The 26842-nt window shown below is 29.6% G+C and overlaps 1 protein-coding gene across 4 annotated transcripts in view; it reads right to left on the bottom strand.

The window, feature by feature from the left end:
* The window catches only part of LOC142333169 (tumor protein D54), a 132673-nt gene that overhangs the window by 46484 nt on the left and 59347 nt on the right, over positions 1-26842 (bottom strand). For 2 of the 4 annotated variants that reach the window (XM_075380118.1, XM_075380134.1), the window contains exons 1-2: positions 18381-18526; positions 14550-14904 (exon numbers count right to left, since the gene is read on the bottom strand). The exons of 1 other annotated variant lie outside the window; for it this stretch is intronic. In XM_075380118.1, coding sequence (XP_075236233.1) covers positions 14550-14904; positions 18381-18425 — 400 coding nt within the window. In that variant the 5' untranslated portion in view covers positions 18426-18526. Of the gene's footprint in view, positions 1-14549; positions 14905-18380; positions 18532-26842 lie in introns of those variants that run through there. One more of the 4 variants, XM_075380126.1, reaches the window with a different exon arrangement.

Here is a 26842-nt window from a genome sequence, read left to right as displayed (position 1 = left end):
TACTAATCTAAAAAGTATTCAAAATTGTAGCAATGAGAATTTTCTAAGATATTCTAAACTAAAATATATACACCGAAGATATTTATCCAGTTGGAGATTCAATGTGCACTTTCTTATCTTTTTTTTAACATCCCAACCAATCATTTAACAATGCTATCATCAGTCATCATATCTGCACCTAACATTTCATAAATCTGCTGTTCAATTATATAGCACCAAAATAATTAGTGTTCAAAAAAACAAATTTAAGTTCTCATTTCATTACTGGAAGGCTGACTGACTGGTTGACTTAACATATTTAACAATGAGTAACAAATAAAAATTTAAAATAAATTCAATATGATGTCTGCGACTTTTGATGTGAGGATGTGCTGGGTGGATGGTACCAAACTGTATGTGTACTGACTTATTTTCCCAACAACCTTTGAAGAACATGCCAGCCCGCTACTATTGTGGAGCAAGAGCAGTGGCGAAGAATCTCACTAAGAAGGGATGAAGTACATGGCGTTCCATGTCCTTCCTTCTTTCTCTTTGGTAGGGAAGGAAGGATAATCAATCCACAGACTTCTTTATACTAGATTTATTATCTTGTCAATGACCAAATAGTAAGTACAATATAATTATTTATGTCAATCTTAAAAAAATAACTTAATTAGATAAATCACAAAATACTACTAAATATATTCATTTCATTACATTATGTACATAATAAGTAAAAGTAGTAAATTAGTAGTAGTACTATGCATATATTAGTACTAAAGTAGTACAGAGTGATTTCTTAGTCCTGTTGCCAAATTGTTAATGTCAGGTAATTTTTTTCTAAGAAAGGGAAATTTTGTTTTGCGACACGAAGTTGGTAGCGCTACTCAACCGGTATAGATACGGCAGTGTAAGTTGATTCTCCTTGAGCTGTGTAAACTTTTGTGCCGTTTCCGGTCATGTTACGAACAGAATGTCTTTTACCATAGAACAACGACTTTTCATTTTTAAACAATATTTTGCTACGAAATCGTTCGCGAGTGTAAAATAATCACTTCAAATTAAATTTGTTGGTTTTCCTCTCCCAGAAAACGTCAATTTTTGGGCTAGCAGACCGATTTCGAGAGACAGGTAGTGTTTGCGACAGAAAATGTAGCGGTCGACCACCTCGCTTAACAGATGAAGTTTTAGAGAATGTGAAAACAAGATTGCTCAATTCTCCACGGAAAAGATTACGAAAACTTTCAACGCAAGTGTCGGTTTGTCATATTCGAGTGTTCAGAAAGCCACTAAAAAATTGAAATTGTATCCGTATCGCGTACGATTAGTCCAAGAACTTCAGCCTCCAGATTTAAACAGGCGATTGCAATATCGCCGTTAGCTTAGGTCTCTCGTAAATGATAACGGAATCGAATTTTTAAACACAGTGTTCTTTAGCGATGAAGCTTGGATCCAACTCGATGGTTATGTGAACAGTCAAAACTGTCAAATTTGGGCGGTTGAAAATCCTAATGCTTTACAAGACAATCTTTGCATCCTGAAAAAATTGGTGTGTGGTGTGCGATATCTCGAAATCATATAGTCGGACCCATATTCTTCGAACAGACAGTAAATGGTGAAGTATACAGGTATATTGTGCGCCAATTTGTGTCCCTCCTGGAACCCCAAGAACGGTATTGCTGGTTTCAGCAAATCGGCGCTACATGCCACACGTCTCGAGAAACCATGGATTTTCTGCAAGAGTTCTTTGATGATCGAATAATAACCAAGGTCCCCAGACCTCATATCTCCTGACTACTTTTTGTGGGGCTATATCCCGAGGTCTTCAAAAACAATCCTCACACTATTGATGAACTTAAAATCAATATTACAGACTTAATCACGAATCTTTCCAATGCAACTCTTAAAAACGTTTCTGTTAATATGCTGCATGTATAACCGCAAGGGATGGGTATTTTGAGCATATTCTTTAACAATTATGTAAGTAGTAGCTTTTTATTAAATCTCTTTTTTGTAAGTAACAAATACATTTTTTTATTCCACCTAAATTTCCCTTTCTTAAATTACATTTAAAATTGGGTAACAGGACTAAAAAATCACCCTGTACATTAGTATATAATATAATTTCATCTGGGCATCCAAGTTATCAGTACTGACTGTATCAGGATATTTCAAATTACGTATGGTTATAGTTTTTATGAAATTTCTGAACCTTATTAATTTTGTAATTTTGGTCCAGTTTTTTAATTTCAAGCTGATACCAGTATTATGAAATACAGATTAAAATGAAATTAATTTATTGCTACAAATTGGGAAATTCCGATTTTTCATATGTATTCTTAAGTATATTACAAAAACTACAGATTATATGACTAACTCCCCATATGCATATTTTTAATTACTACCAGAAGCTGTTGCAGTCTCATTAGCAAACTGAATTCATCAATCCCTAATTAAAAATATGGTATTATAATGACTTATTGGAGACTATTTTCTTCCAAAATTATAAGTTAAGTTTGAATTTATTAACAAGTAAATTAAAAACAATTTAGGTAACTTTCTGTATTTACAGTTTACCATTTATTGTAAATCTCAGTAGTCTATATATGACACTGGATCACGTAGAATTGTTTCTATTGCTTCTCCATCATTTAAATAATAATAAAAAACTTAATTTTCCAATACATTTTGCTGCTTTGTATTCCAACATAGTAAAAATGTTTTATTTATTAAGGCCAAAATAAAGTTTAGAGACTGATAATAATAAAATGAGCTATCTGAACATATACAAACAGTAAATATTACTTTCTTGTGATTTCTAATAAATAAACCCCATGATCATATTTATATAAGTTATGTTATGTGATGATTTATATTGTTGTTGAAAAAAAACAGTAACAGCGGATTAGCAGGAAAGGTACAGTTGTTATTAATTATAACATTCAAGCATAATTATTCATAGCCAAGACTATACAATATACTAATTTTATAAAATCAAATCGCATATAAATTTAGCAAAAAAATTATTTGTAAAATTAACATATATAAAAAAAGTTGTTGCATTAAATAATAGGAAATAGTTACTAATTTTTCTCTTAAATATCATGTTTAAGTTTTTAGTTATGGGAATTTCTTTTGTATATTTTTCATTAAAACTTTAAACCATAAATACGGGTGAGCAATTTAAACTAAACTGAGCCAGCTCAAACTGCAGTTATTTGAGTGTCATGTCAGCTTTAATGCTGCTATCATCTTATATTACTAGCACATCTATTGTTGTATATGATATTACTTATACTTTAGTCTATTGTTGTCAGGTGCAAACTGTTTATGCTTCGGTACAGTATTAATTGCCAATACTCAAAGAAGAATTTCTGCCTGTCCAAAAAGATCTATCTTATCAAAACAAATTAATCTAAATTATATCTTCCAGTAAGATTCTTCACGATTTAAATTTGAAATCAATGCGACAACTTAAGAGATCAGACAAACTGAAACACTAATTACTACCACTGGCTTCTCAAAAATATTGTTGATGCATTATTTGGGCACATTAATTTGCACACCAGATACAGGATGAGAGAATATCCTCACCAGATGTTTAAGTTCATGATGAGAAAGTTGGTGTATGTTGTATTGTTTCTGGTAATAATATGCGGGACTAATATTTTTTGACCAGACTTTCAGTACAGAAGTTCACTGTACACTCGGTTAATACAGTGTGAAAAAGAAAATTGCTTCTTACAACAAGACTGAGCAACGTGATGCGTATCAAATGATTCACAGAGCTTGATGATTCACAAATTATTAGCAAAAGGTGGTGGGCTCCATGTTCCCTAAATTTGTCTAGTTATGATTTTTTCCTTTGGAGTTATTTGAAGGAGTTTATGAATTGAATCCTCACACTATCGATGAACTGTAGGTGAACATTCTACAAGAAATTGGCAGGCTTGACACAACAATGTTTTACTTCAGGTGACTTTCAATAAGATCACTTGAGCAAAAACGTGAATCGCCATGCAGGTGCTTACTTTGAACATCTTTTGTAAAAAATATGTTACGTGTAAATGCAGAATTTAACCAATTTAAGTTTTCATTTTTTTTTAAATAAAATTTTATATGACAAATGTATTTAATGTAGTAGTTTGGATTTAAGTTGTTCATCCTGTATAGACACATGGATTAAAAAAAAGCGAAATATGCTAACAGATTAATATCTATGAAAATTAAAATAAGTGGGTGCTGCCCATTTTATAGAAAATAATCTAAGCATTTAGTTTTCTCAGTTATAGAAAAGTAGCTAGTAAACATACAGTTAAAAAAAATTAATAAATAAAGTTTTTGCAAGACCCAACCCACAATTTTAATAAGTTTTGTCATATAACTCCTATGAAAATATTGAAATAAATAATATACATATTTTTCATCGGCACTCTTTTAGTATAATTTACTTTAAAGAATCCAAGAGAATTATTTAAATCATAAGTATACATTTCAAAGTCCAATTCATCACACAAATATGAATGTTTAAAACAAATAATTAAATCTTAAGGATATAGATTCTGAATTTGCCTACATACTTCAAACTTTTTTTGCGCTACAATACTTTATAGTAGTTGACAACAAATATCTGGGAATATATTAAAAGGATTTCCATGCAATATGTTCCATTATTCTTAGAAAACCTCAGGAGTATCGACAATGAAACAACAGTGATAGAAATCATAACAACTACATTCAATAAAATTCAACACAAATTCCAAAAATAAACTAAAACTCTTGTTTCATATTTCTTTATGAATTAAATATGTTTTAATACACAGAATACATTTCTACAAAAACTGGTTACAGACGAGTAGAAAAAAAAATTACTAAATGATTTAAGAGTATCTTAATCATTGCTAGTCAACATTTGTTGGGACCATATTTTAGCAATGTATGTGGAAGTGAGACCTAATGAAACAGAAAAAAGGGTTGTGTTCCCTAATGATGCAGTAAGAAATAAAAAATTAAGTTTCTGATACAAGAAAATTACACATATACCTAATGAATTTTTTTTGCCTACAGTTACTTCCTACCATATCCACAAAAACTTAACAGTTATAAAACATTGTCTTAATTTATTTCATTATACTACTTACAATAGAAGATTTAAAAATTATTGCAACTAAAAAAACTACATGAATTTCTTCCTATATTTTTTTACTAACAACTTATTAATAATAATTTTCAAATACATTGTTTAATTATTAAATTTACATTTACTTTTGCTATCAACATAAGAAAAAAAACAAGAACTCATTTTAGTGACACTACCAGTAAAAAGAGATAGCAATCAAATTTATCAATTATTTATGGCAAAAAATTATGTCTTAGTGTTTTCTAACAGTTTAAATACGATCAGTAACTGACTAACTCAAACTTTCTTCTAAGTCTTAATGTCCGATAAAATAAGACACATCAGTTAAGTGAATACTCAAAATGAAATGCTCACATTTACCACATGAATCAAATCCCTTCAACTTAATTGTAACAGCTCCAAACACTATTATCTGACATTCAACATTACACATATTAGTGACTGCTCCATCAGTTTGATTAACAATCCTTATTGCTATAAATAATGACAGAATTTCTAATAATCCACTAATTACATCACAAATACTGTAAGGTGTAACTTGGTTCAAATATTTGATCTGTAACTTAATTTTAGCAGCAATTAAAAAAAAAAAAAAATGTACTCGACCCATTTATAAATGAAAACATTTATTTCAATTTTTTAAAGTCTAACTTAATTTTTAGTTTCTTGTCATTAAAATTCTCTTTTATCTAAATTTGATTGTATTTTTTTGTTAATGTTTTTATTACCTAATGTTTCAAAAATTATGTGAAATTTGTCAATATAACTCTTTAAAATAGTAATCAATTTAATTTAGAATAGCTACAGAAAAATCATTAATAAATCAAATCCCTCATAAATAAACAACTTATATAATTGGGGGAAAAATGAAATATTAAACATCAGTGGCAGCTTGTGTATGGGAACTGTGGGACTGCAGCACCCCTATTTCCACTTGATATTATTGATAACATTTAATATAATGAGTCCTTTTTTCTTTAATTCGTTCATTATACTTGTACAATATATAATCCTTAAGTTTAATGTCCCCCAGTTAATGAAAAAGATACAAAAATCTTTTCATGGGACTGTGCACTTTGGGACTGTGCATGGGACTTTTTTCATGGGACTGTGCACTGTGCACAGTTCCAGCAGTGTGGTGTTTGGCTGTTGTGCACATAGGAAGCTGTAAGTGAGGCTTTGAGGGAGAGAGCACTGTCGCTCCTGCAGTGCTGACACTGGCATGCTGGTGGAAGGTAGTATTTTTTATTCCGCATGTGTATGGAACGTTCCTTGTTCTTTTACTAGTTTAGTCGGTGGAAAAAATATGCAAGTGGTTTAGTTGCTTTCTCAGTAGTGATCAGAGATGGTGGAAAGCAAGGGCTCCTGATTGCCAAATCTGTCCAAAAACATCCTGGGAGGACGAAAGAGAAGGTAATTAATAAAAACTAATTATGTATTTTTTTCTGTGTACACAGAAATTTAAATTAGGCACTGCTGAACTATAGTGTTTTTAAGCTGATATTTTAATACCTGAAGTGTACCATATTCCTGAATGTGAAAAAGTATATTATTATCCTGCTTCTAGCTACTCTATTTGATTCATTTTTTTTTTGCTTTTTTATTTTAACAGAAAACCTTAATCATGACCTGGAAAAATCCCAGAAAAAGATTTTCTGGAGCAACACCCCCACCAATTTTTAGCTATGAGTTGCCACTGTTACACATGTTAATAAATTTTTTTTCCTATATATTTCAAATGAATTTACAACTAATTTTCTCATTTTGATTCATCACTAGTGTAATTTACATTTCTGAAATAAAATAAAAATTTATAAAACAAAGGACTAATTTTTTTAATTGGCAACTTCTACACATCAATTTTCAATAAAATACTGTTAGCCATTTAAAAAATTATTAGTGCCACTAGTCAAAGTTTATTTTCATTTTGTTTTATTTACATAGAAATTATTTTAAACAATTACTGATTAAACATTCACCAAGTTCTAAAGCATATTCTCATATAATTTAATTTTTTCAATTGACAATATAAACTAAACACATTTTAATATTACTCATAAGAGAATTTCCGATATTCTCTATCAACAAAATGATACCGTTAAACAAAAAACAAATTATAATGTAAAGTAATTTGTGACAATATTTATAGTTAAAGTATGCGTGGAAAACGTGTATAGAAATTATTATTTACTTTGATGAAGAATAAAAATATTGACAAATTTATTTTACACGTATATCATTCATAGCAACTATAAAAAGATTTTTGTGTATAATACATCAATAAAGGAATTATCAATAATTTAAAAGTTTTTTCTGCAAATTTACATAAAATTAACTAATTAATGAAGGGCTGTGCAATGTGTCTGTGTGATCTCTTCATATTGATTTATGCACTGAGATTTGATCTTTACTAAAGCTAATAATGAAGAAAAATATTTTAATTATTTTTTTACAACAAATTAAAAAAAAAAATATGTAAATCCCAGATAAACTGCTTTCCAAGAATGTTAGAATAAAAGAATAATAATATTGGCAATAATAGTACTTAAGATAATTCAGTATTTTAAATATTTGTAGTAGGGTGCAATTAAAGGATATATTTCTTACTCATTAATTTAGTTTTAATGGTACAATGATTAACTATTTTCACAACTATATAATACATAACAACTGAACTGTGTCTAGTCCAGTGACCTTAATCATGCCCTACTTATTTCACGTTTTATATCTTCTTACTAGATCATTCTTTTATAAGATACCAAAAATTTATCATTAGTTACTAGTAATGTACATGTTACCAAACATCAATGATATTTCATTGATGGGCTTAGAGTATTTGTCTACTTATTAAATATTATTTCATGAAATGACTTTATTATCTCTATATCCAGGTCATTTCACACCTGGATTAAAGAAAAAAAGTGCATTTTTTTTACTTTCCCCCTCTTAACAACGATCTATGCCTCTAGATTTCTTATAATAATGTCAGAAATTTTTTCTGTTCTTTGTGATTGATTGATCAATTAAAAAAAATATTTAAAATAAACATTCTGAAGCATAAATACAATAACAAACAATAGATCTTTATACCTCAGTAAACAACAATACTGATCACAAAATCATGTCATTCTTAGCAAACCTAACAGATATTAAACATATAGAACGAACCAGGGAGGAACCAGAATCCTGGCAACTGTAGGAGGTGAAACAAGATAAAATGCCAATGTCTAAAACTATATTTAATTAAAAAGTTCCTGAGGATTACTGAAGTTAACAAGAATGAAGGGCAGTTTCACATTTTGCTGTTATTTATCTCAGTAATGACCACCATTATATTTTTCTTTGTCTTTTGATTATATCTGTTTTTTAATCTTAAATTTGTTTTCTATGTCTTTTTTTTAAAAAGTAATTAATGTTAAATCAATTATTGTTGCAGAATGGTTGAAGAACAGTTTTAAATATATATACTTTATATGATGTTTAAACCTGTCAAACACTGCTAATGGAATCTTTCACAATTATCATTAACTATAAATAGGGTTTTCTATACATTGCAGTAAAACACAAAAACATTGTACTTACTCATTTCAAACACCATAAAACAATAAATTATAAATAGGAACCTGTCTGTTAAAGTACTGTTTTTAGAGGCATTTAGAGCACAATAAACAATATTTTGTGATAGATGAAGGTGAAGGTTTATGCAAGTTAAGACAGATTTATTAGTTATGCATCTATCTACAACTAATTTAAAGGAGTTCATAAAATGATACTATCTATGTAATATTGAACACATTTTTATAACTGATCAACCTGGCACAGTTCTGAGTCCTGTTTGCTATTCCTTACTCAGACACATAAATCATTAAAAATCTAAGTAACCTTGTTTTAATGCTCAATACTTTAGCAAATTGTATTCTAACAGAAATAATTATTCATTAAGATAATTTTTTTCTGTTATATTTTTTACCCACTTTTAACACTTTCACAGAGATCTTTCCTTCACCAAACCTTTCCTCCTTTCTACTTCCTGGTACAAAGTAAAGGAAGTATTATGGTCGTGAAAAATTTTGGTTTTTAGATTTCAATGGAAATATCCATTTTGACTAGTTTCGGCATGACGTCTGTACGTATGTAACTCAAAAACAATTAGCCGTAAGATGTTGGAATTTTGGATTAAGGACTGTTGTAACATCTAGTTGTGCACCTCCCCTTTTGATTGCAATCGACTTAACCAAAAGTGTCCAAAAAAGCCCAAATTCCAAAAAAAATTGGATTTTGAACTTATCAACTGCAGTAATAAGCCTTCATTGAGAGCTTTTTAATGATATATCATAAATGGTACTTATTTTCATTGGTTCCAGATTTATAGCCAAATAAAATTTTAATTAATGAAATATTTGCATCTTACAAGGGAAGGCACATGGTTAGACTTTTTTTTAAATTTAAATATATTGATTTATTAATAATTATTAACATGTGATTGTAAAAAAAAAAGATTAAATAATTCAATAATAAAAGAAAAAAAAAATTTAAATATCAAGTTATTAATGAAATAAAATGTTATGTACTGTTCATTAAAAAAAAAAAAAAAAAAAATGTGTATATTAATTTGATAGGTCAGATGTTTTATAAAATATAATTAAAAAAAAAAATTAAATATTTGTCACCAGTTAAAGACACCAATGACTGAAATGATAAAATGCATCCCTACAGTTTTAATAGGTTAAAAAAAAAAAACGTTTTGATGAAAGGGAAATCTTTAACTTTTTAAAAATAATAAATATATAAATAAAACAAAAGCAGTAAAGTGAAAAAAAAATTAATTTTTATAAAAGAATTTAAATGTATACAAAGTGTGTTCAAAAAGTTACGAGAATTTTTGTTTTTTGGAAAGAATTTTATTTATTCGTCTACTTTAATGTTATTCCCTTCAAAATAGTCCCCATTAGATATTATACACTTATGCCAGCACTTTTTCCAATCCCCGAAACACTTCTGGAACTAGATCTTTGGAAGTGTTTAGCTCTTTCAGCGACTCGCTTTTAATCATGAGATTAAAAGGAGTCGCTGAAAACGTTTGCTTGTAAAACGATAGCCCTTTAGGGTTCTCTTTATTTTTGGTAATAGAAAAAACTCATACGGGGCCATGTCTGGCGAATATGGCGGCTGGGGTATCATTACAGTATTGTTTTTGGCTAAAAACTGACGAACAAGCAATGAAGTGTGAGCAGGCGCATTATCGTGGTGCAAAAGCCATGAATTGTTTTCGCCACAAATCCGGGCGTTTTTTTCGGATTGTTTCACGCAAACGGCATTGAACTTGTAGGTAATACTCCTTATGATCGTTTGACCTTGTGGCAAGAACTCATGATGCACTATGCCGCTAAAATTGAAGAACACGGTGAGCATAACCTTCATATTCGACCGTACTTGTCGAGCTTTTTTCGGTCTTGGTGATCCAGAATGCCTCCACTGGGACGATTGAGCCTTAGTTTCGATATCATATCCGTAAAACCATGTTTTATCACTTGTCATGACACGTTTCAGTAGTTCTGCATCGTTGTTGACTTCATTTAGCGGCTCCTGAGCAAGCTCCATTCGCCGCTGTTTTTGTTCGAAATTCCACAATTTTGTTGTCACACGTTTCATACCTAAAACATCCGAAAAAATTTCACGTCATGAGCCAATTGATATCCCAACATCATCAGCCACTTCTCTGATTGTGATTCAGCGATCATTAACAATCATTTCTTTCACTTTTCTACGTTTTCATCGGTTGTTGATGTGCTGGGGTGTCCGGGCGCTCGTCATCTTCAATATCTTAACGACCTTCTTTGAAACGATTATACTAGTCGGAAACCCTTGCTTTAGTCACAGCAGACTCGCCAAAAGCAATATTTAACATTTTAAAAACACTGCTACACTTTATTCCATTCTTAAAGAAAAATTTAATATAAATAAAAAAATCGTCGATCATACTAAAACACATACTATTTTTTTGACAGCTGAAAACGGAGTAAATATCCAATACGGCTAAAAATGTACATATACTTTTCAGACATGTTTGCCAATACAAAAACGAAAAAATCCCTGGAATCGGACTAATACAACCCGCGAAATTTCAAAACTGTCGTTACTTTTTGAACACACCTCGTGTATATCTTAATCACCACTTTCTCAGTTTTTCTGGAGTAATGCCAGAGGGATTAAGATAAAAGGTGCTATCACACCACCATGGAAGTCAGCTAAATTACTTTATTTTAATTCCTTCCTTGTAACAGTAGATAAAATTATAAATATCTTCTGTATTTATAAAGGTTTCTTTATAATCCTTTTAATTATATCGTAAGATTTATATTGAATAGTTACTACATTAATTTATAAACTATAACACAACAATTTACTCTTTAGTATAAATCATAGTTTATCTTTTGATACCCCTGAATTTCCTGATAAAAAAATTACATAAAGTTGTTTTTTAATCAACATTACCTGCAGTCACATTTATAAACTAGCAATTTAATATGATTAATAAATTAAAATTTAATATCAAGCAAAAACTGGGATTTGAAAAGACTGTACAGTTATTCCAAGGTTAATAAAAAATAAGGATGTTTAATAAATGCTTTAATTTAAAATAAATGAACAATATTTATTATCACTAAAATGGTAAGATTCAATTTTTCTTTGAATGTATATTACTATTTGTTAGAGCTTTCATTTTCTGTTCACAGTAAGAATTTACATTTGTGAATTTTAAACTGTAATGGCCAAACAGTTGTAGTTTTATATTTTAATTTTAGGATTTTTATGAAGTACATCAGATTGGTAGATCTTTGTAAATTTTTATAAATTATGATGCCAGGTAAAGGATTTCCACTGTACTGTAACACAGCAGTACAGTACTTATAAAGTAACTGTACAGTACATACATGTACAGTAACTAATTACCTATTAAGGCCTCAATTTTTATGAAAGTAATATGAGACAGCTTCTGAATTTTTATTTAAGTCTAGATTTAAAAAAAAATCCAGTTTATCACATTAATATGTATGAAGATAGTTTCAGAAAATATCAATTACTTTAGACAGTTTCTTCTTAGTCAATTTTTATTACCTGTAAAGGAGTAATTTTCAGTGATATTTAGTTCTACATTTTGACTCTGAAGAAAGCATTCATGTGCAAACTTGTTAAAATGTACTTAATTTCATTCACATTTCATGACACAGAAAATGAACAAATTTCACTTCAATTATTTAACAAATTGTCTATAAAAAAATGTATGGTTTTTATATAGTGTTCAAAAATTTATTCTCTTCAGATCATACCAGTATGACACAATGTGAAATAGCTTCTGATTGTTGTGTTTGAATACAGACAGTGAATGCTATTTTAAAACAATTTAAAGAAGTTGGTCCCTTTTCACATCAAACGAAAGACAAATGTAGCTGTAAAACTACTCTAACACAGAATCGGTTATTAGTAAGAAAAAGTAAACTTGACACAAAATTATTTGCTGTGGACTTAAATCGAGAATTAGCAGCCAGTGGAACAGATTTACACATGACAACTGTTAGATGCAGATTTTTGAAGCTGGATGGAAAGCTTGTCGGCCAGCTAAAATGCAACTTTAAACACCACCAATGTGCAAAGAAAAAGGCTCTTATAGACCAAACACATGTTAACTGGATCAAAGAAGACTGAAAAATGTTATATTTCCAAAGAGTCACATTCTTAATTCAGAAGCAGTGAGTTCCATATGTTAGAAAAGCATCAGATGAAAATACATCACCAGCTTATATCCAACAATTAGCCATATATTAAACACTGCCAGAAAAAAAAACGTTTTTGGGTTGTTTCACATTTGAAGGCCCTTGTTCACTTCCAGCAGATGGTATGTTGAAAAGTGATGGATATATAGATTTTGAAGGAATCTTGATGTTGCGACACAAGTTCCCATAAGGCAATGGAGTTTTCCAACAAGATTTGGTACCATGCCAAACTACCAAAAATGTGGAAAAACATTTTGAAGAACAAAATAGTAGTCCTCCCTCCGGTGCCTGGGCAACTCCTCCAACTTAAACCCAATTGAAAAATTGGTCAATAGTAAAAAAAAAATTACTAAGAAATTAATTGTAGCATAAAAATTGACCTCATTTAAAGCAATAATATCAGTATGGTTTCACGATAAAGAATTTAAAAAAAAAGTATAGTAGACTTGTTGAATCAATGCCAAATTGTGTACGTGAAGTAATTAGGAATAAAACAGGGCATATCACTAGATATTCACAAATTGTAAAGGTATGATTCATTTTTCTAAATAAAGTTACTTTTTATTAAATAACATGCGTTTGAACACTACACCACACACACCCACCCCTATTAGCATAATTGCTTGGCTGAGGAGGCTGAATAGGTGAGTAAAATCAAGACCCATTATCATAAACTGAAGTTTCTGATCACACAGATAAATGCACTGCACATGCAATAGAAGTACAAACTAAATACAGACTTGCATATACACTTCCATTTTTCAAAAGTAGTGGTGGCAATATAAAATACCGTGAAAAATTTGAATCACACTTTCTGATTCACAATCTATGGTTTACAAAGATAAACTAAAATATTCACAAAGATTCCTTATTCAATAATAATAGTAAATACAATTCAATCCTGGCAAACTTATAGGATCTCAGCAGACATAAAATGTATGATTTTAAGATTTTTCTTAATGATTATATATGAAATTACAGAAGCAGCTTGAGTAACTGAAAATCACATATATTACACATCATTCATTAGAAACTTAATTTTATATTACTTTCATAAATGGAATCAAAAAAGGAATGCGGATGAAAAACAACAAACACAGATACTTACTTTGACACCAATCAGTATAGTAACGAACATTAAGTGAATTAAAATTAAATATGTAACAAGCCTATCAAGAATCACAAAAATTAAAATAAGGTACTTACGTATTAATGCCACCGCAGCTACAGCTTTATTTAAAAACAAAGTAGTCAATCGGATTTAGGTGGAAAATGAAGTCTCTTTATTAATTTTATAAATATAATTTAACCAAATTTAACCTACGCTCGCTAACCTTGACTAATTAACACCGTAATTTTTTGAATTTAATAAATTCAGCAATTATTGCAATTATTTATTATTTAAATAATCAAAACACTCCTGGTAATTAGTCAAGGTTAGCAAGCGAAGCGAGCGTAGGTTAAGTTTGGTTAAATTATATTTATAAAATAAATAACCATTTATTAAAATTAATAAAGAGACTGTTCATTTTCCACCGAAATCCGATTGACTACTTTGTTTTTAAATAAAGCTGTAGCTATGGTGGCTTTAATACATAAGTATCACCTAAAATAATTACAATTAAGAAATTTTTTTTAAAATCTGATAAACCTACCTTTTTTCACTAAATGTAATAACCTAAAGTATTTCTTTCCATTGGTAACACGAGCTAAATAAGGTTTTGATAAGTCCTGGAACTTCACATGAATTGCACGAATAAATTTATTTTTACCCGGCGGTTTATTATGGTTTTTAACATCAGCACTAGATAAATCATCAAGTTCTAAAGATGTTGGCTCATCAAAATCTTCTTCCACTATCACAAACATACAATCATTTTCATCACTCCATGAAGGATCTTCTAAATCAAAACTCGGTGTCTCTGATTTAGCAACAAATGCATAATAACAATCCTCTTCATATTCAAGTGAAGTCAATTCTTCCACTTCTTCACCAGTATTACTAATTCTCTATTATTAAAAATTTTAATAACAAAAAAATTAATTAAAAAATCTATTTAAAAATTTTAAATGAAAATGAATATTGCACTTCTCAGTTAAACTATCAACTACAATAAACACAAAATTAAGGAAAAAGCTGCATCAGGACATATATAAAGGTAGTCCAGGTAATTTATAATACAGTAAACAGTAGGGTTTCGACATTGCTACATTGTAAATACAGTATGTTAAAGTTAGAAAAACAAACATTTATTGTTATCAATACAACTTGTAATTTGAGATTTTTTTAAAGACTCATTGATGTAAACTAACACAAAAATATAACTTGGCCACAATTTTACAAATAAAATCCAACAAATACAAAATTAACATGGATTTAAGAACTACTTTTCATTTATACTATTCTCCAGAATAACAACAGTTTCATATTATGAATGTACTATTGTACTATTCAAACAACTGTTTTTAATTTAAATTAATAATTTAAACAGTTTTCATAGAAAAAGTGTGTGTGTGTAGTGTTGAAGGCTGACATTTCAAGGCAATATTGTCAACTCCTTAATGCTGTCTCCTTGTTACCTTTCTTTCATTAGATTCGAATTAACACATACAGCTTTATAACTCGCTACACGAACGAAAAACATGTCTACAGGCTTGGAATAAAAAGACTGCACAAGTTTTTGAAAACTTCTAAATCATTACATGATAAAACATGTAATCCGAGCAATTTCAGATTAATATCTAATTCAAATGGCTTCTCTGATTATAAATAATTTAGGTAACACCAACTGTAAAAAGAGAAAACACTGATGGGGTAGTGAACCAAAAATATTTCAACAGATAACCTAAAATGGCCGTATTTTAAGCTTTATTTACAAGCAATCTTTAGAATAAAAAACTGAATTTATTTACTCTTTCTAATAACCACAGTATAGCTCCACCATTCTATTATTTTTAATTTTATTTTTCTCCATTCTTTTGGCTAAATAATTTCCTTTCTTATTTAAGTAAAACTATTGAATTCTAGAAGAAATATACTTAATAGCATTATATGTTATAAAGTTTATTTATTTTAGTATAAACGAAGTTTTATATTTTTAGGCTGCAAACAGCTTTTAAATTGGCAACTAATAAAGTTAAGTGGAAGGTACTGGTTATAAAAGTCCTAATAATCAATACATTATTAATCAAAAGTTATGGTTAAGATTTCTTGGGATGTTAGTGTTTTGTTTGATAAATGTTTCATTTGATCAATCAATATTAGTTTATTGTATGCTTCTGATATAATATTATCAACACAGAATACACCAAAATGCTGAACTAGTTCAACAGAGTCAGACAGTAAGCAGGCATATTATTTTATTCAGCATAGGCAAGTACAATTGAACTCAGTAATTAGAGTAAATTACATAAATAAAACTGCAATATAATTCTGTTGTTCATTAATTCTAATTAAATGACAATTATTAATAATCAGTGCGGATTACTGGTAGAAAAAACAAATCTACAAAATTTTGGTAACAAACTCAAAAAGATAATTTTGATAAAATTAACTTTTCCTTCATCTGTTTAGATTAAAATATATAATTAGGAATGAATAAAGTAAAACAATACCTTTACTCATAATTGTGATATAAATTTAATCTATTTAGTCGTCTTAAATATGCTTATTATAAAAAAACTGAAATAAAAGTGAGGGAATCAAACAATAAAGATCATTCTAAAAACTGTATTCTAAAATAACAGAAAAAAATTAGTATTTTATGTGTTAATACAATGTCTTCATTTACAGTCCAGGATTTAAATTTATAACACAATGTGTAATCAATCACAATAGAAAAAGGTTTGCTCTTGTTGAGGGCTTAGAAATCAATTGAATTGAACTCATGGGACTGTCCTCTTAACAGTTAACACTTCATGGTAAAAATTACACACATTGTTGGACTAGGAGTTTTTGATGAGGTTGTAATGTTGAACTACCACCAGAGTTGGAATGCATCCTGTCTACTGAAAAAGGTGGACCTAAACACGATCCAAATTAATTTCTAATGACTATAAAGATGTGTACTAGGAAAACAACTGAGCACCTCAACTCGTGATTTCATTAGATGATCGTGATCAATGACATATTCATAGAAGTCCATTCTTGAGTTGTTATATTTTGAGTTATTTATTAACTTTGGACTAGACTCAATGATTTAGTTCATTAACTGGGAGTGATGAACATATGCTGATTACATTATTGTATTCATCTTCCGACATTTTTATTTATAATTAATTTAAAATTAGTTGATTCTGAGGAACAAACTTTGGATTAACGATCCAGATGGGAAGTGATTAGAGGCATTACCATGAATTTTAACATAAGTTACTTTTTAAAACGGGTTATGTATAGCAGAATAGGTTCAAAATATAAGCATATAAATATAAATTAACCTAAGCTTGCTCACCTAGACTAATTAACATCAATGTTTTGATTATTTAAATAATAAATAATTGCAGTAATTACTGAATTTATTATTTAAGTACTCAAAATATTACTGTTAATTAGTCACTTACATTTTTAGTAAGTTTGGTTAAATTATATTTATAAAATAAATAATATCTATAGCTTATATTTTGGACCTATTCTGCAATATATAACCTCACTAAACAATTTTAAGGACATCCACAAATTTGTCAGAATATTTTTTTACAGTTTCATCAATATTTTACATAGTTACATTATTTCTTCATTAATTGGTGGTGATGCAAATCACTATTTGACATTGGGTATAATCCAACCTAAGGCCAAATGTTTCTTAAACAATGCCCTTTATTTGATCCCACAATATCAAAAAATTAACATCAGCACTCAAACTTTATGAATTTGGACCAAGGTTCTACACAGTCAATAGTAATTGATCAGAAGCGATGTTCATTTTTACTTGGTTTGAACTATTAAGAAAAACTTATGGTAATTTAATTACATTACAAATTAAAAATCAGATAGGCAATTAGTCAGAATTATTTCATTTCTTTTTTATCACTTAGTTTTTTTATTGATTATTCAACACATAAAAATTCAATTGTATCAATCCACCAACTGATTACGAATTAAGCTACCATAAATTAAATAAATAAAAATAATCTACTGATAAAAGAATCATTATATAATAAAGCACTACGTCAACCCAAATATTAAGTCGAGGTTAATACAATAAAACCTAAGTTATTTTTTAAAAATAATAAAGAAATGTAAAGAAAGAAATTATTAAAATCAGAGAGACTTTTTAAGATAATACTGATTGAAAGACTAAATTTCTATTTTCAATATGCATATTAACAATTTAACTCTACAATATGTTGATGAAACCACTTAAGAGAGCATTACTAAGCGATAAATGAATAATAATAATAATTATACGACGAATTTTAAACAATTCGAACAATTATTTGTTGATTAAATATATGTAAATATGCTTTGTTCCGTTAATACGACTCACGACGTTAGAATCAGTCGTCGGTTCATCTCGTTTGGTTGCCATCATTCCGATCAAAGAACCGCTTGCCCGCGGCAGAAGACACTAAAACAACAACCAGTAACCAGGCTGAACTCAACGACAAATAAACACACATTTCACTGTCCGCCACGTTGGCCGCGGCCTTACTGGATGGATTGGAGAGAAAGGACGGAATCCACGATGCGGCCACTCCCACCACTTTTCTACCTATACACCACCTGTTTACACCGTTCACAAGATAGCAAGCTTTAAGCCTTCTAGATGACGTCACAGCGTTACGATCCACTTCTAGTCGAGCGAACCCCGTTACCGTTAGTTCGCTAGTACGGCATTTGTAACAGTTTTCATCACGTACCAGTATAAAAATGTAAAATTATAAAAATAAAAAAATCAGTATCATACTAAATAAATTCGAAATATGTCAATGTCTAATTCACCGATACATTTATAATTTAAATCGTTTACAAATAATTTTACTATAAAATGAAATAATTTTTTTTTAAAGAAATTTAAGAGATAAAAAACTATATAGCTAAACTAAATACAAGAAAGAACGAAGGAAGGAAAAAAAGAAAAAACGTAAGTTAATTTCGTTTTTCCTGAAACGAGCGCTATGGATTTTTTAATTTTATTTTAAGAGATTTTTTATTATGTTTTTTTAAGAGATCTAATTTTAAAAGATATAATAATTTTACTATACAGAGAAAGCGGGGTGGATTTCGGCTATTCCTGAAAAGTTCGTGTCTCTTTTGGAATTAAACAACCAAAATTTCTTTAATGATATATTATCTTTAACTTGTAAAAAATACTTTAAAAAATTTTCAACACGACGTTTCGCCTATGACTCTTACGCTATTTTGCATAGACAGCAATCTTCAGATGGTAGGATCGGTAAATAAAGCTAATGAATCACCCATCTGGTATCCGATTTGAAATTAAAATTCAGAATCGCCTGAAGAAGACCTGTGATCGCTTTCAAAACCAAAATAGAATATACTTCCTAACAGGATACCAGACGAGCGATCCGTTAGGTTCGTTTATCGGTAGGCGAAGCGAAAGATAACACAAAATCTGGAAATAATGTAAAAGTTATTTTTACGAATGATAAATCATAATATTTAAACAGGTTTAAAGTTAAGGAGTACTATCATCAAGTCATTCTTATTTAAGGTTTAATACATTTTAAGTCTAACAAAGATATCAATTTTGCGCAGGCCTTTTTTGCTCTTTACGGCAAAAAATCTGTCGTAACTCTCGTTTAGTATTGAATTCCAAAATATACTTCTACACGAGCAGTAGTGGTGGTCAACTTGGTGTTGTACCAACGAACAGGAATGTTAATTTCGTTTTCCCTGAAACGAGCCCGATCGCCTGCGCAAAAGGGAAAAAGTTAATTTCATCCAAAAGATATGGTTGTTCACAATTCTGTACAGTTTGTGTATTAATTTTATATAATGTTTCTATTTTAAGATATGAGAAAAATCTATCAAAAAATTATTATAGGAAAGAAGGAATTGTTCTCCGGTAAGGCCGAAAACATCTTCGACATTAAGCAACCGAATGATCGATCGTTTTCTAATCTCGAACGGGATACTTAATGAATTATTTTAATACAAACATAGAACTGGTATGCATACCACAAATTCGTATAAGGAAATATACAGCTTGCTTAATCACTTTTTCAGTCACAAAACAACTGTAAATATGTTAATAATGATCTACTCAAGAAAATATTTACATAGATTTAACTTAAATGAAAAGTTAAAAATTTCCAAATAATAAATGCAAAAAATAAAACAATTCCACAGTAAGTAAAGCTGGGAGAATAAGACATCTCTTTAATTTTAGAAGATATAAAGAATAGACAATTTAAAGTTTCTTATTTTCGAAACCTTGGAGCTGAAAAGATATTTATTAAAAAACAGTCAAACAGGAATAATTCCATTACTTTTTTGTTAGAAAATTAATCCTTACAAATACTATAAGAAAACTGATTGTAAGTTTCTTCAAATACTTTTTAGAGCACGAGATTGTCGATCGCTCAAGAACAGCCCGCAGAGTAAAAATGTAAGTGAAAGAATATCGAATATAAATTGCGGATTATTTTGGACGTTCCCAGTAATTTATAATCATTAAGGGAAAAAAGAACCTCAACAATTTAATAAAAAAAACTTTTTTATGCAGACTCCTCCTTAATAAACCTTCAAGTTAAAGAGGATACTGTGAATCGATTTAGTAAGTTGATGGATGCGAAGATCAAAAATAAGAAAGAAAAGTACGAAGATCAAAGTACGAAGAAAAGCGCGGACAAGAATAGTAATCCTAACAGATCGCACTGGCGCCACAGTGTACAGGAGGAATAAATTATTTATATCTATATAGTATCATCCGTTGCAAAAAAAAACTGATCCCTTGAGGATTGCGAAATCTAAATAACTTACAAATAATTTCCTACTGAATGATACCGTGCGCTCGTTTATTGTCATCCAGCTATGTATTGAAAAGTTCCAATATTAGTTACTCAAAAATAAACAATTTACCGACTAATCAAATTTCTAGCGAGGTCAAACCCAAATAAATAGGTACCGAACTACTTAACTTTTTCCTATTTAGCCTCCGGTAATTACCTTTCAGATAATACTTCAGAAGATGAATGAGGATGATATGTACGAGTGTAAATGAAGGGTAGTCTTATACAGTCTCAGTTCCACCATTACTGAGATGTGTGGTTAATTGAAACCCAACCACCAAGGAACATCGGTATCCACGATCTTGTATTCAAATCCGTGTAAAAATAACTGACTTTACTAGGACTTGAACGCTGGAACTCTCAGCTTCCAAATCAGTTGATTTGGGAAGACGCGTTTACCACTAGACCAACCCGGAGGGTTAGATACCGATCTTTACGGCTTCGAAAACACACGAAAAAAACTATTCTACCTGGAATCTAAAATAATAATCGTGAATTTTAAAGTCTCTATGAACATGATCTTTCATTATATATGGATTTAAAACACAGTCGGCATTCCGCAAAGGAAAGAAGACGTTCAGAATGACTGCGAAAAAGACAGAAGTGCCCTGAAACCGGAATAGGCTGATGTCAAATTCCAGAGTTGAAAATAAGAAAAAAATTATTTCCATTACACGTTGAGGGTTCATTGATGCGATGTATGTATGCGAGACATAGTCGTTTTTTACCTTTCTAAAATGATTGTATGCTGTTTATGCTAATCTTTATATACTTTTTTGGGAAGGTCTTTTCAAATATATCTTTAGCAGTCAAAAGTGCGAAACCCAGCTCTTTTTTTACGTTGAATTCTTACGATAATATAACGTTTAATAAATATGATCTTTTTTAAATTTAGTATTCGTATACAGTTTTTACATTTGCATTGTTAATATTAATTAAAATGCTTTATCTTTCCGCAGACTAACATTCTAAATACGAGCAGACTAATTCTATTACTAAAGTAATGGAAAGAGTGCAAAAAAAACTGACACTCATAACGCGTTATTAGTACTAACGCTACTAAAAGCATAACACCGGTCCCTCTCTTTCTGGCAATACAGTAAAAAAGATATACGTGAATAAATAACATTGAATAAAACATTGTTATTAGAATTTACAACAGTTTCAATTATGCATACAATAGTAATGAATGGCAGAATAACTCACTCTCCCAAAATAAAAGTTGTAAAGAGTATAACATTAAAACTTTGTAAAAAAGAATTATAATTAAATATTAGCGATAACTAATTCATTTGTTCAAGGGAGTACATTTGCAAAAATCAATCTCTGTATGGACCACTACATTCCAATACACAATACTCGTATTACTACAAGTCTCTACATAAAGTAAGGAAATATGAAAAGCAGAATAATGTAAAAGAAAGTAGACAAACAGAATATTTTTGTTGAATAATTCTTTTTTTAATTAATAACAGAATTTAAAAGTAAATTTATAAATTAACTCTATCCTTTATGTTGTCTTCGTGCCGTTAGAATCGTAATTTGTAATAAAGGAGAATTAGTGCGATTAAATTTTATTTAGATCGTGCACTAGTATATAATTAAAATAAATATTTTTCTCGTTAATTTTACACACACTGATTTCTTTCAAATAAACCAACATAACAACCGTAAAATTTATAATTGCAAGTTAACGGGTATTGTTATCAGGAATGGTCCACTAAAGACTAGACGAGATCAACTGCCGAATTATAAGTGGTTAACTGTTATGAAACTGTACCATCTCAAAATGCTTAAAAAAGTAATAAGAAAAACCCGACAGCCTATTTCATAACTTCAGTAATTTATCTTATCTTGTCCGTAATTACATCTATGTATTACTTTTACAGATACAATTTATTATACACATTCCCAGATATGAATGAATTTACATATATAAATGTATATTTTAATCGTATAGTTGTGTTTAGAGCATTAAATATTAGACTATTCTAGGAAAAACCTGCTGATATCAATTAGGTCTAGTTACTTAGTTCTTTCTGTTTTTAACAATTACTAATAACCAAAAAGGTCGCTCAATTTTCACATCCTACAAAAACTTTAAACTCTTCCCTGTATATTAAGGCATTCACAATTAGTGAACCGGTCCTTGAAAGATGTGTAGAGAATAAAAACTCTAAAGGAAGGCAAATTTTAAAATAAAATGAAACAATTAACTGAAAATGTAAGACGTAAAAGGCATGTTGAAGCTAAGAGGTACGCACGGAGATTACCACAAACAGATTTTAAAGGCCTACTCCATCCCTAAAAAGGCTACATAAAAAATATTTTATAATGTGCACGTCCTTTTCAGCTGATTTCATTCCTTTTTAAAACGTTTTGTAGGCATAATAATTGAAACCTGAGGAAATCTCCTTTAACAATTCTTCACCGAACTCTGTGATTTATCTCAGAATGTCATTAAATCATATATATATATATAAAATGTCCTTTGATCTTGGGCAAGGTGGTTAACCTTTTTTACTTCCTTGTACGAAGTAAAGGAAGTATTGTGATCGCAAAAAAATTCGGTTCCCAGATTTTAACGGAAATATCCATTTTGACCACCCCTGAATCCGTTTTAACTAGTTTCGATGTGACGTCTGTATGTATATGCGTATGCATCTCGCATAACTCAAAAAAGATTAGTCGTAGGATGTTGAAATTTTGGATTTAGGACTGTTGTAACTTCTAGTTGTGCACCTCCCCTTTTGACTGCAATCGACTGAACCAAAAGTGTCCAAAAAACCCCAAAATCCCAACAAATTTGGAAATTGGACTTTTTTTTAACTGCAGTAATAAGCCCTCATTGAGAGCTTTTCAAAGATATACAATAAGTGGTACTTATTTTCATTGGTTCCAGAGTTATTGCCAAATAAAATTTTAATTAATGAAATATTTGGATCTTAGGGAAAGGCAAATAAATCTTCTTTTGCTTTTAAATGAAATATACTGATTTATTAATAATTAACCTCACATTATACATTTTTTTTTACGATGAATAATAATTTAATAATAAAAAAATATCAGAAGTTTTTAATGAAATAAAATGTACTTTCATTATTAAAAAAATGTGTAAATGTAATTTAATAGGCGTACAAGGAAGTCATGTGTTTTCCACATCACCTCAATCACAAGACTTCTTTTGTTAGTTGATCGTTCCTCTTCCGTCTATGACTGTTACTCTTTATCTCTTTTTATGGGTTCTCCAAAGTAATTGGGGAGTTAATACGAGAAAAAAAATATTGACTGTTTTTCAATGCATTCTATTTGTGAGATCCGGGCCTCCGCAGGTACCTTTCAGTTACATAAAAATCCAAACGCCTTACATTTAATACGAAATTTTGTTAAACTCGACGATACATATAAAATGAACTATTTCTGTATACAGAAATTGTATTTTTAGAATAGTAAAAAAAAAAAATACACATGCAATATCTAAAATAAATGGATTCAATTTCCTAAGCAGATGTTCAAAACTGTACCATAAATCTATGTTAAGGATAAAATTTGGTGGGATATTTCGTCTAGTTTTTAATAAAATCAGTTAACTTCAAGCTCTCAAAATGTTTTTCAGAATACTTAAACGTTAAATAGAACTGCTGAACTAAGAAAACAGATGTGATAGACAATAATGAATCTGAGGTCACCCGTTTCAAGTTTTCCTGTTATTGGAGTAATTTAAATTCTTTTTAAAACAATGAACAAAAAAGGACGAAATATGAAACCACCTAATAATAATAACTAAGCATTTCTGATTGCACTAATTCTACAATAAAACAAATAGTAACAGTTATTATTTTAATATAAATAAGTAATAGGTGAAATGTGAAAAATGTTGAACAAACTAAAACGTGATTATTTAAATGTAAACAAAACAAATTTATTTAGAAACAAATGCAAGTGAATCAAACTATTTACACTGATATGACGATTAGACACGATTAATTCATCGGAATAAAATTAATTTCGATAAACAATTACCGTTAGATAAAATGGCGTTATAAATATAAAAAAGCCGATTTAAATATCAGTATCAATATTCTGCTTCATAAAAATTCTAACATTTTGAAACTATTTAACAATACCCTTAATTGTTTTAATGATTTTTACGGGCACCAAATTTTTTACTTTCAAGGAACCTATTTATTTTACACTTGAAAGGAATCAAACAACCGAGTCCTCTACCGCTATACATCCGTAATAATAAACACAAAAACTGTACACTTCACAGAAGCGGAAAAATAAAAAGATGGCGACTGAAGATTCGGCAAATTCATTTGAAACACTCATATCGTATAACGCTTTGAATCATAATCAGATTTCGAAAATCTGATTATGGATTTCGCAAATTGAAATATCAGATATAGTGTCTTGGGGACTCAGATCTGTAAATACAGATTATTTTTGGTAATTAATCCAAAAAAATAATTCAAATAAATTTTAAAAAACCTTTATAAGAAAAAATTAAACAGACTAAATTTTTTGATCTCAGAGATATTTGTTTATCCTCAAACGCACCGCACATAAAATTAATTTCACGGTCAGCATAATTTTTTAAGGCGAACATAAACAAGGAAACGGCTAAAAATAATATATGCTTAACTCAGTTTGTTAATATTTAACAAATAGTTAAATACAACTACGCAGTCGTTAACAGGAAAATGAGCAGTAGGGTGTTGTTACCCGTTCAACGATCAATTGCAATCTCCATTACGTCACACTTAACACACGAAACTCAATTCTGCCAGTACTATTTATATAATAAAAATGTTTAATGAAATCTTATCAGTTACAAAAGAAAAAAGTGAAATTTGATGACTACTTGCGAAATAATCCTAAAGCGTAAATAAAATTAATCAACAAAACCGATTTCATACAAAGAAACTAAATACGTGGATTACGAACAAAAGTCTCATATTCGTCAATATTCATTCATAACTATACGAACAAAGTTAATTTGAAAGAAAACAGAGATGCAGCTATAAAGGCCTTTATAAAAGAATAGAAAAAGTAAGGATGAAAGGAAGTTGAAAAATAAAACATAAGCGATATAGGTAATCGAATTTTTAATATAACTTATCAGTAAATTAAAAATAAAACGAGATATCTTAAAATCTCTCGTTTTACAAATGTTTCAAACGATACACGATAACTTGGTATAATGAAAAGTACTACAATACGTAATACACACACACACATATATATATTTATTCTCTCTCTCTCTCTCTCTCTTTCTATATATATATTAAATTAACACAATTTCAAGTTTGATAAAACATTAACAAGATGAAGATCACGGAAGTTCACAAAATTTAAACCTTTCCCTTTTTACCACATTCCATTTCCCCCTTTCTCATTCCTCTTTTCTTTTTTCCTTTCCACTTTTCATTTCCTTTTCCTCTTCTTCCCTTTTATCCTTTTCGATTTTTTCTTTTCTCCCCAGTTCCCCGCGCGTAAATCGGTCCAGTAGTTTTTTAGTCTATAGCGGACACACATATCGGAAACAATGAAATAAAATCGTAAAATATTTAGTAGAGCGTGTGTTGCTTTTACGTCCAACAGGTAGCGCTGTTTTAAAAAAAAAACATGTTTTTACCTGTCACAGGTGTGACATCTTAGGTATATTAAAACACGCACGAATTCGAATGCAACGTTGTGTAAGATTTCAAAGCAATAGGTGAAGAACTTTCGGAGATTTAAGATTTTGAACAAACAAACATATATTCCTAACGTTTTATCTGTCGTGCAAATAGCCTTTTCTTTTCTTTCTTTTTCCTGTTTAGCCTCCGGTAATTTCCCTTTCAGATAATACTTCGGAGGATGAATGAGGATGATATGTATGAGTGTAAATGAAGTGTAGTCTTGTACTGTCTCAGTTCGACTATTCCTGAGATGTGTGGTTAATTGAAAACCAACCACCAAAGAACACCGG

Source organism: Lycorma delicatula, chromosome 1 (assembly GCF_047948215.1).
Source record: "Lycorma delicatula isolate Av1 chromosome 1, ASM4794821v1, whole genome shotgun sequence".
NCBI classification, from domain to species: Eukaryota; Metazoa; Arthropoda; class Insecta; order Hemiptera; family Fulgoridae; genus Lycorma; species Lycorma delicatula.
This window is presented reverse-complemented; position numbering and strand designations above follow the sequence as displayed.